This window comes from Leucoraja erinacea, chromosome 7 (genome assembly GCF_028641065.1).
Source record: "Leucoraja erinacea ecotype New England chromosome 7, Leri_hhj_1, whole genome shotgun sequence".
NCBI lineage: Eukaryota > Metazoa > Chordata > Chondrichthyes > Rajiformes > Rajidae > Leucoraja > Leucoraja erinaceus.
The window spans coordinates 13,714,090-13,733,491 of NC_073383.1; the positions used below are offsets into that span (position 1 = coordinate 13,714,090).

General features: G+C 44.5%; 1 protein-coding gene across 2 annotated transcripts in view; it reads right to left on the reverse strand.

The window, feature by feature from the left end:
* The window catches only part of LOC129698656 (E3 ubiquitin-protein ligase HECW2-like), a 313,116-nt gene that overhangs the window by 60,691 nt on the left and 233,023 nt on the right, over positions 1-19,402 (reverse strand). For both annotated transcript variants that reach the window (XM_055637791.1, XM_055637792.1), the window contains exons 17-19: positions 11,663-11,746; positions 3,216-3,325; positions 326-446 (exon numbers count right to left, since the gene is read on the reverse strand). In XM_055637791.1, coding sequence (XP_055493766.1) covers positions 326-446; positions 3,216-3,325; positions 11,663-11,746 — 315 coding nt within the window. The remainder of the gene's footprint in view (positions 1-325; positions 447-3,215; positions 3,326-11,662; positions 11,747-19,402) is intronic.

The window sequence follows — 19,402 nt, forward strand, 5'->3', positions numbered from 1 at the left end:
CAAGAGCTCTAATATAAAGCCATATCTCTGGATGATACAATGGAGTGTACATCCAATGGATGAGGATGGGTCGAACACAATAACATGTTCTTCAAATTAAAGCTAAGAATGTGGTTTCTTATTAATGTCACTATTGACGAAGATTTTATGAAACTTCGGTTTTCTGTAGCGGTAAAACATCAGAATAATTTTCACTCGGCCCAAGCTACTGGTCAAAAACAGCACATCAGCTTCATAGTTGAAGACAACCACTCCATTTGTCTTCACACTTCAACATTCACAGCTCAGTGCACTGTTTTCTCAATTTTCCCTGCAACTGACTCACTTTAACTTTCCTGGGCCTTGTCCGTAGCCTTTTGTTTCAAGCTTTCTGTAGAAGTTTCTGAGCTTAGCTTCAAAGTCCCTCTTGTAAGGAGCTGGAGCCCTGGCGTTGGCTCTCTGGGTGCCTGTAAGAAAAAAAGTGTTTGAAACTCAAGATCCTCATCATCCCCATGCCTGCGTTCCAAAACAAGTGAAACTTATCATTGTCATTATCATATGTGAAACTTATCATCAATTGCAAGTTTAACAGCTGATATTGCTATTGTACATCCCATTACACTTTTTAAATCACTTCCAATGTTGTGCTGAAAAAGGGTCTGATCTCAGAAATTAACATATGCTTCTCTTTAAGATGCTGAATAACATCAGACATTTTCTGTTTTATTTTTGGCAAGTTCAATGAGGCTGAAGAAGATCACACCATCAAGTAATGAGGAAGCAACAGACTGGTCGTCAGGGGCCAGTCCTTTAAAACTGAGGCGCATAGAGATTTCTTCACTCAGTGGACAGTGAATCTTAGGAATTCTCTTTAGACTTTAGAGGTACAGTACGGAAACGGGCAGTTCAGGCATCTGAGTATGTTTAGCAGTAATCACCCATACACTATAACACTATCCTGCACACTAGGGATAATATTACAATTTTACCAAAGCCAATTAACCTACATACTTGCACGTCTTTGGAGTGTGGGGGGAAACCAGAGCACCCGGAGAAAACCCACATGGTCACTGGGGAGAACATACAAACTTCATACAGACAGCGCATGTAGTCAGGATCAAACCCGGGTCTCTTGCACTGTGAGGTAGCAACTCTACCACTACGCCACCGTGCCTCCCAAGCGGGGTGGAAGTCGTCAGATCATTAGATATATTTAAGATGAAGATTGATAAATTTTTGAACGATCAAAAGTAATTGACAGTTATGGAGAAGTGGCACTAAAGAAAGTTGAGACCAGCACAGATCAGCCATGCGCATGTTGAATGGCAGGGCAGCTTGAGGGGCTCGGTGACTAGTTGTTTACCAATTTTCTTGTGTTTTGTCGTCCACTCTGCTGCTGCAGATGTTAGGGATGACTCCACTCACAGCCAATCTGAAAGTATGAAAGTGAGCTTGAAAGGGGAAAAGCAGTAATGGGATTAAATGGTTAATTTTCTCACATGTTTTTTTTACAGACTGCGCCAAATCAATTGTGTTTAAATGCCATGATGCCTTTAGCTGTCAAAGTGATGAAAGGAATAGCCAGTGCCTTGTGCTGCAAGGACGAGGTGAAAATAGTGTCAGTTCTTCCTATCATTATATTCTATTATTTTACAGAACTAACAAGAGATGAGGCAATTCAGGAAAAATAAAAATCAGCAAATGCCGGAAATGTAAGTAATTCTTACAGCATCTGAAAGGGAAAAAATGAAAATATTAAAGGTTACAACCTTGCACAATATTGTGAATGGAAGGAATCTGAAATAAGAATAGAAGATGCTAAACATACTCGGCAGCAGAGAGAAATTGCAACTATAGAGAGAAAAGCAGAGATAATGTTTAAGACTGTTGACCAACAAACAGTCCCAATTACTGGATTGCTTTATGGTTTTGTTCATGTGAATTAAAAGTGACCCATTGAATGCTGACAAATCCAAACAAAATGTAATGGGAAGAGCAACAGTTTTGCAGAATGTGTTACGGGTCTGTCCCACTTTCAAGACCTAATTCACGACCTCTGCCGAGTTTGCCCTTGACTCATACTCGCAGCATGGTCGTCACGAGGTCGTAGGTAGGTCGTAGCAGGCCGTGATGCTAGTCGTAGGTACTCGTGGCATCAAGTAAGTCGGGGCGTTTTTTATAGCCTGATGAAAAATGTCCACGAGTAAAAAAGGTCGTGGATTAGGTTGTGAAAGTGGGACAGGTCCTTTACACAAATTAAATAAATCCCATCCAGCACAACTGACCCTGTGCTTCCCAATAAGAGTATTGAATACTTCACTCAAAACAAAAGATGGCTGATAAAAATCAATCTCTCCTAATAAAGGCTATTTGTTGGCATTTAAAGTATACAATAAAGTAACTATAAAGTGTACAACAGATAAATACGTATACTATAAAGCATACTGTCAGTGACAAGTGTACTATATACAAATAAGTATACTATATATAAATAACTATACTATAAATTGTACAATACTTTATGAAGTGAGTTTGCCCATTTTTACTGTTAGAGAAACCACAACTGGCCAAAGATTAATAAGAAAGTAAATCCTTGCAGCCAGCATGGGAAGTCTTATGCACTCATTATATGAATTATTTCATTAAAAATATCAGAAATTGGACAGCTGTCACATTTCAGAAAATCCTTTTATCCTTCCTCAAGTAGAATGTAAAACTATTATTTTCCCAACTCCTTTGAATTAAAATTTCTTCTACACAAATCAGTAATAGTGTCCCCGTCATATATAAGGTAAATCTCCAGGCAATTAAGATTCTTTATTAGTTAATTCTTAACTGTAACTTAGTCCTGGCTTTCTAAAATTTATTTCCAGATTTTTTACATCTCCTTTTATTTAGTTACTTCCCACTTTGATTTTTTCCAACTTCTTTTTTGAAAATGTTCTCAATCGAGATTAGCTTCGCACTCCAACATGCCGCTAATCAGCAAGCCTGAAGAAGGGTCTCGACCCGAAACGTCATCCATTCCTTCTCTCCAGAGATGCTGCCAGTCCCGCTGAGTTACTCCAGCTTTTTGCGTCTATCTTCGGTGTAAACCAGCATCAGCAGTTCCTTCACGCACAACTGACAAATCGCTCGACAGGAACTACATCATTACAACATGCTGAATAGAGGATTGTTCTTAATTACATTTTCCACCGGAGTTTATTACTGTTTTCAGGTTATCTTTTCCTTACCTGGGGAATTCTGAGGTGACGACACAGGGGAAGCACGTGGAGACTGGCAATAACTCGGGTGAAGTAAGGCATGAGGTGGCACATAAGACATAATCTCATCTTCAAACAAGCTAAATAGGAGAGATGACGAAGCATACATTATTATTTTTTTTAAATGTACATTTCCATTTCATTTTTTTTCCCCAATCGTATCATAATATTTTACGGTCTAAAATGATACAATTTTTTTTTTCAAATTCAACTGATTCAACAGACCTTGAGTTTTTCCACAATTGTTGATTTTATTTCACATCATAAATACCTTTGATCAAACCAACATAGTTCAAGTGAGATAAGAAGTAGGGAAAATAAGTGATTGTTTTATTGGTAGATTGTTTCAAACTTGGTTAGTTTTTAAGTTTTAGTTTAGGTGATGTGGCATGGAAACAGGCCCTTCGGCCCACTGAGTTTATGCTAATCATCTACCATCAATACACTAGTTCCATGTTATCCCACTATTTACAGAAAACAATTGACCTACAAACTCTGTACAAACTCTGTACAAAAACTGAGCACGGGGCTTTGCTTCACAGAGGCCCAGGAGCGGTTGCAAAGGGAGGAGCGGCGTCCGGGCGGTGAGTACAAAAGCTGAGCGCGGGGCTTCGATTCACAGAGGCCCAGGAGCCGTTGTTCCCAAATCTGTAATGTTCCATTCACATTCTAGTCACATTTCAAAACAAGTGGGCCTGAGGAAGCACTTTGCATTGTATCCAGGGCAGTTTTCTGTTCTGGATGTCAGATGTGGGAGGTCATGGAGTCTGATAGCCCTCTGGTGCTCAGAAGGGTAGGGAAAAGAAGAGGAGGGCAATAGTAATAGGGGACTCTATAGTTAGGGGGTCAGATAGGCAATTCTGTGGATGCAGTCAGGTGACCCGGATGGTAGTTTGCCTCCCTGGTGCCAGGGTCTGGGATGTGTCTGAACGTGTCCAAGATATCCTGAAATGGGAGGGAGAGGAGCCTGAGGTCGTGGTACATATAGGTACCAATGACATCGGTAGAAAAAGAGAAGAGGTCCTGAAAGGAGAATTTAGGGGGTTAAGAGGAGAGTTAAGGAGAAGGACTGCAAAGGTAATAATCTCAGGATTACTGTCTGTGCCACGTGACAGTGAGAGTAGGAATGGAGCAAGGTGGAGGATAAATAAAGGTGGGGTAGCGTTGCTGGTTAGAGAGGAGATTAACGCAATAGAAAGAAAGGACATTAGCTTGGAGGATGTGGAATCGATATGGGTAGAGCTGCGAAACACTAACGGGAAGAAAACGTTAGTGGGAGTTGTGTACAGGCCACCTAATAGTAGTAGTGGAGTTGGGGATGGCATCAAACAGGAAATTAGAAATGCGTGCAAAAAAGGTAAAACAGTTATAATGGGTGACTTCAATCTACATATAGATTGGGTGAATCAAATTGGCTGGGGTGCTGAGGAAGAGGATTTCTTGGAATGTATGCGGGATAGTTTTCTAAACCAACATGTAGAGGAACCAACGAGAGAACAGGCTATTCTAGACTGGGTATTGAGTAATGAGGAAGGGTTAGTTAGCAGTCTTGTTGTGCGTGGCCCCTTGGGCAAGAGTGACCATAATATGGTTGAGTTCTTCATTAGGATGGAGAGTGACATTGTTAATTCAGAAACAAGGGTTCTGAACTTAAAGAAAGGTAACTTTGAGGGTATGAGACGTGAATTGGCCAAGATAGACTGGCAATTAATTCTTAAAGGGTTGACGGTGGATATGCAATGGAAGGCATTTAAAGACTGCATGGATGAACTACGACAATTGTTCATCCCAGTTTGGCAAAAGAATAAATCAGGGAAGGTAGTGCATCCGTGGATAACAAGGGAAATCAGGGATAGTATCAAAACAAAAGATGAAGCATACAAATTAGCCAGAAAAAGCAGCCTACCAGAGGACTGGGAGAAATTCAGTCCAGCAGAGGAGGACAAAGGGATTAATTAGGAAAGGGAAAATAGATTATGAAAGAAAACTGGCAGGGAACATAAAAACTGACTGTAAAAGTTTTTATAGATATGTGAAGAGAAAAAGATTAGTTAAAACAAATGTAGGTCCCTTGCAGTCAAAAACAGGTGAGTTGATCATGGGGAACAAGGACATGGCAGACCAATTGAACAACTACTTTGGTTCTGTCTTCACTAAGGAAGACATAAATAATCTGCGGGAAATAGCAGGGGACCGGGGGTCAAATGAGATGGAGGAACTGAGTGAAATCCAGGTTAGCCGGGAAGTGGTGTTAGGTAAATTGAATGGATTAAAGGCCGATAAATCCCCAGGGCCAGATAGGCTGCATCCCAGAGTACTTAAGGAAGTAGCCCCAGAATTAGTGGATGCATTAGTGATAATTTTTCAAAACTCTTTAGATTCTGGAGTAGTTCCTGAGGATTGGAGGGTAGCAAACGTAACCCCACTTTTTAAAGAGAGAGAAAACGGGGAATTACAGACCAGTTAGTCTAACATTGGTAGTGGGGAAAATGCTAGAGTCAGTTATTAAAGATGGGATAGCAGCACATTTGGAAAGTGGTGAAATCATTGGACAAAGTCAGCATTGATTTATGAAAGGTAAATCATGTCTGACGAATCTTATAGAAATTTTCGAGGATGTAACTAGTAGAGTGGATAAGGGAGAACCAGTGGATGTGTTATATCTGGACTTTCAGAAGGCTTTCAACAAGGTCCCACATAAGAGATTAGTATGCAAACCTAAAGCACACGGTATTGGGGGTTCAGTATTGATGTGGATAGAGAACTGGCTGGCAGACAGGAAGCAAAGAGTATGAGTAAACGGGTCCTTTTCAGAATGGCAGGCAGTGACTAGTGGGATACCGCAAGGCTCAGTGCTGGGACCCCAGCTATTTACAATATATATTAATGATCTGGACGAGGGAATTGAATGCAACATCTCCAAGTTTGCGGATGACACGAAGCTGGGGGGCAGTGTTAGCTGTGAGGAGGATGCTAGGAGGCTGCAAGGTGACAGATGCAGTATAGTGTGGATAAGTGTGAGGTTATCCACTTTGGTGGCAAAAACAGGAAAGCAGACTATTATCTGAATGGTGGCCGATTAGGAAAAGGGGAGATGCAACGAGACCTGGGTGTCATGGTACACCAGTCATTGAAAGTGGGCATGCAGGTGCAGCAGGCAGTGAAGAAAGCGAATGGTATATTGGCATTCATAGCAAGAGGATTTGAGTAAAGGAGCAGAGAGGTTTTACTGCAGTTGTACAGGGTCTTGGTGAGATCACACCTGAAGTATTGCGTACAGTTTTGGTCTCCTAATCTGAGGAAAGACATTCTTGCCATAGAGGGAGTGCAGAGAAGGTTCACCAGACTGATTCCTGGGATGTCAGGACTTTCATATGAAGAAAGACTGGATAGACTCGGCTTGTACTCGCTAGAATTTAGAAGATTGAGGGGGGATCTTATAGAAACTTACACAATTCTTAAGGGGTTGGACAGGCTAGATGCAGGAAGATTGGTCCCGATGTTGGGGAAGTCCAGAACAAGGGGTCACAGTTTAAGGATAAGGGGGAAGTCTTTTAGGACCGAGATGAGAAAAACTTTTTTCACACAGAGAGTGTTGAATCTGTGGAATTCTCTGCCACAGAAGGTAGTTGAGGCCAGTTCATTGGCTATATTTAAGATCCCGTTAGATGTGGCCCTTGTGGCTAAAGGGATCAGGGGGTACAGGATACTGAGTTGGATGATCAGCCATGATCATATTGAATGGTGGTGCAGGCTCGAAGGGCCGAATGGCCTACTCCTGCACCTATTTTCTATGTTCTATGTTTCTATAAACTCGCACATCTTTGGAATGCAGTAAATAACTGGAGCACCCGGTCGGTGAACTTGCAAATCCCAGGCCGACAGCAGCCGTAGTCAGGATCAAACCCAGGTCTCCGATGCTGTGAGGCAGCAGTTCTATCACTGCACCACTGTGCCGCCCTTTAAAATAAAATCCGACATTCCTTATCATGGATTTACTGTACTGTCACGGGTAGGGTTACCAACTGTCCCATATTAGCTGGGACATCGCGTATATTGGGCTAAATTGGTTTGTCCCGTACGGGACCGCCCTCGTCCCGTATTTGACTGCTACTACTCGGATCGAGGGGACTGTCGGGTCGGAGCGCAGCGTCCGGCCCCGCCTCACCCGAGTAGTAGCAGTCAAATGTAGATGTAGTGTAGCCCATGGAGTGCATCATTATATCCTTATAATGATGGTACAATTTACATCGGAAACATAGAAACATAGTAAATAGGTGGAGTAGGCCATTCGGCCCTTCCTGCCAGCACCGCCATTCAATATGATCACGGCTGATCATCCAGAATCAGTACCCCGTTCCTGCTTTCCCCCCCATATACCTTAATTCCGTTAGCCCCAAGAGCTAAATAACCCTCTCTTGAAAACATCCACTGAATCGGCCTCCACTGCCCCCTGTGGCAGAGAATTCCACAGATTCACAACTCTCTGGCTGAACATTTAACAGACATCGGGACAGGTACATGGATAGGATATGGGCCAAACACAGCATGGACAAGGTGGGCCGAAGGGCCTGTTTTGTGCTGAACTCCACTCTACTCCTCTCCGCGGTCTCCGGGCTCCAGAGACCCAGCTTCCGCCCCATGATCACTGGCATTGTCCCAGTGACAGGCGGGTCAGGAGGCCGGAGTGTGATCGGCGGGGACATCGTTACAGACACGGAGCCGCCGCCAAGTCAACACTTGGTCAAGGAAACATGACCACGTTTTAAAAATTATTTTCGTAGATGATAGCTGATGTTTTGCTAACTTTTTGATAAGAGGTTTAACTGAGAGGTCCTTGAAACAAAAGCCGTTGGTGGGAATTATACATCTTTATGACCATCCAGCTGGAAAACACTGTCGCAGCATCATTTTATGCTCATTGCACTAATCAATTGTTACCTCAGTAACTGAAGGAAACTGATTAAACACACACAAAAAAACTGCTCATGTTAGGCTATTTCCAATAAAATTTAATTAATGTAAATATGACAAAATAATTTCATAAGTAATATAATTTTATCTCCTGAATAATTGATAGAGGGCAGTAACTTTGATCTTATTAATATCTGAAAATCTATCAATCTCAGTCTTGAATATACTCAATAACTGATGCTCTACAGCCTACAAAGGAAGAGAATTATTTGCCCCTGTCCCACTTAGGAAACCTGAACGGAAACCTCTGAAGACTTTGCGCCCCACCCAAGGTTTCCGTGCGGTTCCCGGAGGTTTTTGTCAGTCTCCCCACCTGCTTCCACCACCTGCAACCTCCGGGAACCGCACGAAAACCTTGGGTGGGGCGCAAAGTCTCCAGAGGTTTCCGTTCAGGTTTCCTAAGTGGGACAGGGGCATTAGGGTGGCACAGTGGTAGAGCTGCTGTCTCACACCACTATGACCAATTCTGTCCTTTACTGCTTTATGTGTGGAGTTTGCACGTTCTCCCTGTGACAGGGTGGGTTTCCTCCAGCTGCTCCGGTTTCCTCCCGCATCCCAAAGACATACGGCTTTGTAGGTTAATTGGCCTCTGTAAATTGCCCCCTAGTGTGTAGGGAGTGGAAAGCAAAGTGGGAAAACAGAGACCTGGTGTGAACGGGTGATCGATGGTTGGCATGGTGGCACAATGGGCCCGTTTCCATGCTGTATCTCTAAACTAAACTGAGAATGCTAAAGGTTGACAAAGTTCTTGGTGAAGACATTTCTTCTCAGGTTTGTCTTGTACAGTGAACCCTTTATTCCAAGGATTCCCAAACTTTTTCGTCCCGTTTACCCCTGGCAACTTTAATAGCACATAACAATGTTATTTCACTGATTTATGAACTAATGATGAACAGATACCGGTATACCAGAACCAAACACAGTCCGTCAATGAAAAAAAAATGTACAAATCTAGAATCAACAAATTTACCCCCTTGGGTAGGAGAAATATATCCCCTGGGGGTAAATATACCCCAGGTTGGGAACCCTTGCTTTATTCTGAGACTGTGATGCCTAGTTCCAGCCACTTCATCTGTGGAATTATCATCCCTGCAACAACCTTATGATGTCCTGTAAAAACTTTGTCTGTCAAAGTCATTGGTGGTCAATGTGGATAATGAGGCATCCAGAGAATAAGGAGGGAGCAGGAGACGAGTATGTATCAAATAGGAGATTAATTACTCAAAACAACAGGGAGATTTTAAAAGAATAGTTACAGAATAAATAATCTGAATTTATGAAAATAACTGTTCACCCAATACAAATAATAATAATAATAATAATAATAATAATAATAATAATAAATACTTTATTGATCCCCTCAGGGAAATTCAGATGTCCAGAAGCCCCCAACCAACAAACCCACAGATTCAAAACAAACGCAGACAGAAAATACATAGAATACACTGTGGACACTACCTGAGAGCAATAAATACTTAAAAAGACCAATAATTAACAATTAAAAATTGCAAGAATGCATCCCCCCTACAGCCTAGCGGTCCGAATTATAAAATCTAAAGGCTGCAGGGGTGAAGGATCTCCTGAACCGCTCCGTCCTACAGGGCAGGGAGAGGAGCCGGTTGTTGTTCCGAGTGCTCTTTTGACTCTCCAGAATTACATGGAGGGGATGCCCGGGGTTTTTCAGGATGAACTGCACCTTGTGCCTCATACGCCTCTCAAGCACATCCATCGCAGAGTCCACTCTCCCCTCCAGCACTGAGCTAGCTCGTTTAACCAGTTTGACCAGCTTCTTGTTGTTTTTCGCACTAATGCTGTTGCCCCAGCAGACAACTGCGTAGAAAATAACACTTGCAACCACAGTGTTGTAAAACATGTGCAGCATGTCATTACACACGTTGAAGGATTTGAGCCTTCTGAGGAAAAAGAGTCTGCTCTGGCCTTTGATACACACAGAGCTGAAATGTACAGATATCAAAACTTAATGGTATGGACATTATGTTACCCTATGGTTAACTATTTGGATCTATTGTTTTAATAATGTAGAAAGTAAGCATGCAGGTACAGCAGGCAGTGAAGAAAGCGAATGGCATGTTGGCCTTTATAACAAGAGGAATCAAATATAGGAGCAAAGATGTCCTTCTGCAGTTGTACAAAGCCCTAGTGAGACCACACCTGGAGTATTGTGTGTAGTTATGGTCCTGTAATTTGAGGAAGGACATTCTTGCTATTGAGGGAGTGCAGCGTAGGTTTTACAAGGTTAATTCCCAGGATGGCGGGACTGTCATATGCTGAGAGAATGGAGCAGTTGGGCTTGTACACTCTGGAGGTTAGAAGGATGAGAGGGAATCTCATTGAAACATATAAGATTGTTAAGGGTTTGGACACGCTGGAGGCAGGAAACATGTTCACGATGTTGGGGGAGTCCAGAACCAGGGGCCATAGTTTAAGAATAAGGAGTAAGCCATTTAGAACGGAGACGAGGAAACATTTTTTCTCACAGAGAGTGGTGAGTCTGTGGAATTCTCTGCCTCAGAGGGCCGTGGAGGCAGGTTCTCTGGATGCTTTCAAGAGAGATCTAGATAGGGCTCTTAAAAATAGCGGAGTTAGGGGATATGGGGAGAAGGCTGGAAAGGGGTACTGATTTGGGATGATCACATTGAATGGCGGTGCTGGCTTGAAGGGCCGAATGGCCTCCTCCTGCACCTATTGTCTAATGTCTATTGTCTAATATCAAGTGGAATGACACTATCCTGTTTAGTTAATATTTTCCGTTTGAGGGCAACACCCAATCTGAGCAGGAAGGCTTTAAATAGCAGATCTACATATCCTCCATGTCATGCTATATAACTCCAGTTTCCTGAGGCTATTTCCACTATGATTATATTTTCCTCTCTACTCTATCTTGAAGCCTGCTTTTGACCCATCGAGACTGTTCGGACATCAACAACCCATAAATACAAAAACACTTTGTAATTCTACCCTTATTCTAACCAACTCCACACAGATTTTAAACTTTAGACTTTAGACTTAAGAGATACAGTGCAGAAACACGCCTTCCGGCCCACTGAGTTGGCGCCAACCAGCGATCATCCTGTACACAAGCGCTTTCCCACACACATTAGGGTCAATTTACAATTTTACCGAAGCTTATCAACCTACAAACCTGTACATCTTTGGCTTGTAGGAGGAAAATGGAGCACCCAGAGAAAATCCCACGCAGTCACAGGAAGAAAGTACAAACTCCATGCAGACAGCGCCTGTAGTCAGGATTGAACCCAGGTCTCTGGCACTGTAAGGTAGCAGCTCTACCGCCGCGCCATCGTGCTGATGGGACGAGCGCAATGCAGGATTCACCAGATGTAGAGAATCCCGACTATGATTAGATGCCCCTGCCCCACCTTGCCTGTCCGCAAGTATCAGCTAGACTGATGAATTGAGCCTACCTTAACAGCATAACAAGATCTGCATCACTGGATAGTCGCCCCAGTCCACTCGTCCCCTCACTCCGGATGAACTGAATCTTCTCCCTGTGGAAATGCCCAAACAATCCAATTATATCCTCAGAAAAAGCAGAGTGCATATCATGCAAACAACCAAGCAGACACAGCATAGATGAGGTAAGGGGCGGTGATGATTACAAAGGGGGGGGGGGGGGGGGGGACAAAAACGGCTTGATAAAGATGGGCCGATGTGTCTGAGTGTCACTCGTTTCAGCATGGAGCTTCCTATCAGGAAGCAACAGTTTTGCACTGCAATAGACAATAGGTGCAGGAGTAGGCCATTCGGCCCTTTGAGCCAGCACCGCCATTCAATGTGATCATGGCTGATCATCCCCAATCAGTACCCCGTTCCTGTCTTCTCCCCATATCCCCTGACTCCGCTATTTTTAAGAGCCCTATCTAGCTCTCTCTTGAAAGTATCCAGAGAACCGGCCTCCACCGCCCTCCAAGGCAGAGAATTCCACAGACCCACAACTTTGTTTCCTCATCTCCGTTCTAAATGGCTTACCCTTTATTCTTAAACTGTGGCCCCTGGTTCTGGACTCCCCCAACATCGGGAACATATTTCCTGCCTCTAGTGTGTCCAAACCCTTTATGATCTTATATGTTTCAATAAGATCCCCTCTCATCCTAAATTCCAGAGTATACTAGCCCAGCCACTCCATTCTCTCAGCATATGACAGTCCCGCTATCTTGGGAATTAACCTTGTAAACCCACGCTGCAGTCCCTCAAAAGCAAGAATGTCCTTCCTCAAATTAGGAGACCAAAACTGCACACAATAGTCAAGGTGTGGTCTCACTAGGGCACTGTACAACTGCAGAGGAATCTCTTTGCTCCTATACTCAACTCCTCTTGTTATGAAGGCCACACTTTCACTGATGTCTTTCTTGCTGTAGACTGCCTATTCCAAGTACCACAACTGAATAATGAGCTTATCCTTCTCATGGCACGGATGAAAGTCCTGAGCAGAATCATAATCTTCCTTTCAAATCAATTACTAGGTCGTCACAGCTCTAACCTTGCCTCTTATAGTACTGGTGTGGCAGAATAGTCCCATAATTGGCAATTTAAAAAAAATGACAACCAGCATTGCTAGATTGTCCTCTTTCAGTTAAGTCAGTATCAACTATCCCCACACAAACAAATCTCATCTTCCCCCGTTACTGCACAATAATAAACACTCCAGAGATGTACAGGTTTGTAGGTTAATTGGCTTGGTAAATGCAAAAATGTCCCTGGTGTGTGTAGGATAGTGTTGATGTGCGGGGATCGCTGGTCGGCGCGGATCTGGTGGGCCGAAGGGCCTGTTTCCGCGCTGTCATCTCTAAACTAAACTAATAACAAATTCTGCCATTTGTGTGATGCTCCCTTTGTTTTACACTTACAGCAACAATCACATTTATTGGCAGAGCAAGTCTGTCTGAATTATACATCAAATTCACCATGGCATAGTCACTGTTGTGGAAGATATTGCATGCAATTATTTTTGGGGGGTGAGATATGAAGCAGAAGACTTCATGTTCACGATGTGCACCTGACCATGCTAATGTTGACTTTTATTGGTAGAAATGAAAACACACCATTCCATTTACACACGTTTTGTGGAATTATGTCATGCCAGATGAGTATTTCAAATCATGATTTAGACTTACCTCATTAGATTGTCACACAGCAGAGACAGTGACACAGGAGGCAAAGGTGGACTGGGCCTATTGCATGCTGGGTTTTATAACAGTTGTAGACAGAAAACTGAAATAAAACTACAACACCACCAGCACAACTATGCACAACTATTGTATCAGGATCTTTGTTATTGCAGCTATTCAGAATGTGGGGCATACACTCACAATTCACCAACCCTGTAACCAAACCAACAATCCAACCTCCAATTTCACAGACTGAGTCATGAGGTCGGCCGGACTTGCTTTTTAAAACAAAATTCCAACTTCATTCTCGTGTAGTGACATGGAATCATACAGCATGGAAACGGGCCCCTCGACCCGACTTGTCCATCTCAACCAAGATGCCCCATCTACATTAGTCCCACCCGCCTGCGTCTGGCCCATATTCCTCTCTAAACCCTTCCTATCAACACACATGAGACGGATAGATTCTTGATTAGTACGGGTGTCGGGGGTTATGGGGAGAAGGCTGGAGAATGGGGTTAGGAGGGAGAGCTAGATCAGCCATGATTAAATGGTGGAGTAGGCTTGATGGGCCAAATGGCCTAATTCTGCTACTATCACTTGGGGCCTTATGACCTGTTTATGAATCTGTTCTCAATGTTATATTTATATTTCACTGTGTTGAAAAAGAACGGGCAGATCATTTGAGAAAGTTGTGCTCTCTGGCTGTGGCAATATGCACGTGTAATCCACTGTAAAAGGGTGCCACCATTTTGCCGGCCATGTTCATATGAATTTGCAACCAGCCCCGTTAGCCTGAATGGTTACCCAATGGTTGGCAAACTACTCAATAAAATAGCACTTGTCAATGTCACCATTACTCTTCTGCTGAATTACACAGTTGCTGATAAAACACACAAACAATACAAAATATTATCATGTTGAGTACTAACTCAAAAAAAGTGGAAGCCAGAATAAGTGCGCTCCCATGTGCAAGTCTAACTGGCCCATAATATTTCTACTTGTGCAGGCTTTATACCCCAGTAATCAGTGTGCATTTGTCGGTAATAATAAAGGGAGTTGAACACAAAGTTGACACCATAAATGGAGTTGAACACAAGTTGACAAGATGAAAAGATTCCATCTTTTGGAATTCCCTTGCCTTAATCCCTGCAAAAGGCACACAATGGTTATTCCTGTCCCAAACTAGATTTTGTGGTCAGCACAAACAGATAATGATATTTCTTATACCCCTTTGTTGACCTCAGTGCTACCACCTGCTGCCCCATCACTCATGTTTCTGGCCTCCACCGTTCAGCTTCAGCTTCTCCTAACCCCCCCTTCGATAAACCTCATACTGAACAAATAAGGTCATAAAGTCATGTGATAGGAGCAGAATTAGGCCATTCGGCCCATCGTCAACTCTGCCGTTCAATCACGGCTAACCTATCTCTCCCTCCTAACCCCATAACCTCTGACACCCGTTCTAATCAAGAATCTATCCATGTCTGCCTTAAAAATATCCACAGCCTTTTGTGGCTTCTGAATACAGAGCCCTTCCTCAGCAGTCCTTGCTTCCCCACCCATCTTTTCCAGGCACGTGTTTTCACCACCACAGTTAACCCTCTCTCATCTTAAAAACGTTCCACCCACCCAGGATCTATTCTCTCAGCACTTGCCCTCTGTACAACTTGCAGAGTCGCGCATGATATCATTGTCTCAGTTTAGGTCAGTTTCCTTTGTCCACCCCCCTGTGAAATTGCAGCAATTCAATTTGTCATTGATCAGGAAAGTTCAGTTATCAACCTTTACCTTGAAGAGGCTTTGTGCCATCTCCCCGATACCTTCTCCTACATCATTCTATTTCATTCTTTGCCACAGAAGGCTGTGGGGACCAAGTCAATGGATATTTTTAAGACAGAGATTGACATGTTCGTGATTAGTAAGCGTGTCCGATGTTATGGGGAGAAGGCAGGAGAATGGGGTTAGGAGGGAGAGATAGATCAGCCCAGTGGCGGACCCGGTCTAAAAATATTGGTTGCCAGGAGACAAAGGGAGCCCTTGATATAGGGGGCCCATTCATCAGGGGCCCACTTGATATAGGGGGCCCACTTCATCAGGGGCCCACTTGCCATTGGGCTAGCTGACACCCTGGCCAATCCGCCACTGGATCAGCCTGATTGAATGGCGTAGTAGACTTGATAGGCCGCATGGCCTTATTCAGCTCCGAGAACTCATGAACACCCTTATTTGACTATAGCCCAACCACTGAACATCAGGGCACCCTAAAAAAATCTTCAGGCGCCTACAACTATAATTGTCTCCGACTCCTTGACTTCTCTCAGCCCTAATTTCTCCCAATGGAGCTCACTTAAGATAGGACGCATCACAGCCTTTGACGCAAGATTGAATCAAACAACATCAAACAACTCAACTATCCCCATTTAATTTCCTCTTGACCCATCTTTCAATTAATAGGCAATAGGTGCAGGAGTAGACCATTCGGCCCTTCGAGCCAGCACCACCATTCACTGTGATCATGGCTGATCATCCACATTCAGTACCCCGTTCCTGCCTTCGCCCCATATCCCCTGACTCCGCTATCTTTAAGAGCTCTATCTAACTCTCTCTTGAAAGCATCCAGAGAACCGGCCTCCACTGCCTTCTGAAGCAGAGAATTCCACAGACTCACAATTCTCCCAGTGTCTCACAGGCTTGTCCCACAATCACCGTTACTTGGTCTTACACCTGGCGGTCGGAAGGGACTGGACAAGGGTTTTTTGGAGAAAATGCAGGAGTAGGCAGGAACAATGAGTCTGCCAGGGCAGTTGTGTTTGTAGATTTGGGGAAAGAGTTGGAAGGAATGTGCAGGCTTGGGGAATTATAAGCTTGGAGACTGTGGAAGTGAGATCGACAGGCAATGAGATTGGAGATGATTTGGGAGCTGGTGGCCTGTTTGTCCATGGGGTTATGGTCAAGGACGTGTCCAAGAGCTGTTGTGTGGCCTCAGCATAGTAGAGATTAGCCTGGAAGACTACACTTTCCTTGCCGGAGGGTTTTAAGACAATATTGGAGCTGTGACTGAATAGGTAGAAGGCTGCATGTTTAGAGGGGGTGAGAGTGGAGTGGGCAAGCAGAATGGAAATGTTGAGACGGTTGATACCACAGTGGCGTTAGACATAAAAAAAGGTCCAGAAAGGGCAGAGGAGAGTAACGTTGGAGATGAGTGAGATGGAGTGGTCAATAAGCCTACAGGCAGAAGATGAGCTTGACATCAATGTGGGCATGAGGCTTGTTGAGGCGTGGACACTGGGGAGGGGGTAAGGGTCAGCAGTGGTGGTAACCCCAGTCTGGGGTCGGCAGTGAGGGTCAGTGATAGCAGTAACTCTGGCCTGGACCAGTGATGGCTAGTGATGGCCAGTGCAGGCAGTGAAGGCCAGTCGGCAGTGAGGGCGAGTGGTGGTAGTGACCTCGGCCCAGGCCTGAGCTTGTCTACAACTGGCGAGGCGGTGAAGGTGATCAGTGTCGGTAACCCCGGTCTGGGGAATGGCCCGGCAGGTGGTGCAGGCCGGCGCCGGTAGTAACCCCTGTCTGCGGACGGTGGGCGGCAGTGAGGGCCAATGGCCGCTGTAACCTCAGTCAAGGCCAGTGCTTGTCTGTGACTGGGAAGGCGGTGAGGGTCAGCAGTGGTGGTGGTATCGCTGGTCTGTGCCAGTGATGGTATCGCTGGTCTGTGCCAGTGGTGGTATCGCTGGTCTATGCCAGTGGTGGTATCGCTGGTCTATGCCAGTGGTGGTATCGCTGGTCTATGCCAGTGATGGCCCATGTAGGCGGTGAGGGCCAACGGCAGTGGTAACATCGGCCCAGGCCTGAGCTTTACCGGGCAGGTGGTGAGGGTGAGTGGTGGGAGTAACCCTAGTCTGGGGACAGCAGGGAGTGATGGTCCACGGTGGTCTGGCCTAGTGATGGCAGTGAGGGCCAGCGGCTGTGGTCATCTCGGCCCGGGATTGTGCTTGTCTAGGACATGGAGGCGATGAGGGCCAGTGGCATCGGTGGGCCACCACGGAGATGGCTGCCATTCAATGTCCTCAGCATTGGAGGCCCTGTTCCTGTCTACACACAAAATCAGGAGCTTGCAACCACACTCTACTGTGTACAGATCCACGTTAGGCACACAAAAGACAGGAACATTCTAAATCTTCATTGCTTATGAAAATGCACCTTTCAATTTAAGGTCATAAGGTCATAAGTTAGGCCCATCACGTCTACTCCGCCATTCAATCATGTCTGATTTCTCCCTCCTAATCCCATTTTCCCTGCCTTCACCCCATAACCCTTGACACCCGTACTTCATTTGGACCAGCGCACAAATGGAGATGTTGGTCACAAAATCCATCAATATTTAAAAGTGGCTAATACAAGATATAGATGAGAGAACAACACAAACTCAGGTGACTTCACTTGTGCCATGATGAAATGTAATACTGTTGGAAAAACAGTACGAGCTATTAAATTGACTGGAATTTAAGGAAGATTAATCGATCCTTATTCTCTTTACAACAAAGTCATCCACCACAGAGTACAACTTTCCACAGACTACCAAAACACACAAATAAATGACAAGATAGAATCTATGCATGGCCAAATTCTTCACTTCAATAGCAAATGTAGGCCCCAGCTATCTCGTGTGGAACAGCCATAATAATTAGGAAGGAACTGGAGATGCTGTTTTACACTGAAGATAGACACAAAATGCTGGAGTAACTCAGCGGGTCAGGCAACATATCTGAAGAAAAAAACCTTTTTTGTCTGATGAAATGTCTCGACCTGAAACGTCAGCTATTCCTTTTCTCCAGAGATGCCGCCTTTCCCGCTGAGTTACTCCAGCTTTTTGTGTCTATCTAAGCTTTTGTGTAAATTACCTATTTCCTGTTAATTAAAACCATAGGACTCTCTAAAACATTAGAAGGGTACTAAATTCAGTATGCTTAGTGTTATTGTTAGTTTAGTTAAAGAGATACAGCACGGAAACAGGCCCTTCAGCCCACCAAGTCCGCACCAACCAGCAATCCCAACAAATCAACACTATGCGAAACTGGGGACAATTTTTACATTTACACCAAGCCAATTAATGTACAAACTGTGCGACTTTGTAGTGTGGGAGGAAACCAAAGCTCTCGGAGAAAACCCATGCAGTCACGGGGAGAACGTACAAACTCTGTACAGACAGCACCCGTAGCCAGGATAGAACCTGGTACTCTGGGGCTGTAAGCATTGTAAGGCAGCAACTCTACCGCTGCACCACCGTGCCGTCCACGGTTTGTTTAGCAGAACATGATGTTTATCAAAAGTTGCATTCACAGGTTGTGGATGTGTCTGGTTAATTCTACGTTCTTGAGTCACAGCCATCAGTGAAGACAAGGACAATGTTGTTAGAGAAATGGAAGCGCCACGATTAGGGTGGCACAGTGACACAGCGACAGAGTTGCTGCTTGCAACTCTTGCAGTGCCGGAGACTCAGGTTCGATCCTGACTCCAGGTGCTGGCTGCACGTTCTCCCTGCGAGGGTTTTCTCCGGGATCTTCGACTTCCTCCCACACTCCAGAGGTTTGTAGGATGATTGGCTTGGTATAAATGTAAATTGTCCCTAGTGTGGGGATCGCTGGTCGGCGCTGACTCGGTGGGCCGCAAGGGCCTGTTTCCGCGCTGTATCTCTAAACTAAACCAAACCGTGAAGGAACAGGGATGTGTCTAAGTCAGGATGCCGTACGCCTTGACGGGGAACCTGGATAATAGTGTGTTTGTTGGTGGGTCCCTGCTGCTCATCCTTCTCGATAACAAAGGACCCAGTTTGATGCCAAGGAAGCTTTGCCCATTTGCTGCTGTACATCGGACAGCCATCTCCACTTATAAATTCAGCAGCAAGAAACCCATTAGCAGCCCTCAGTAGGACTATGATCGATGCAAAAGCCTTGTTCAAACACATCCATGTGTGTCACATTATTCCTGGAAGATTCATATTCACAACTCTAATGAGTTATTGACTGCAGGAAAGCC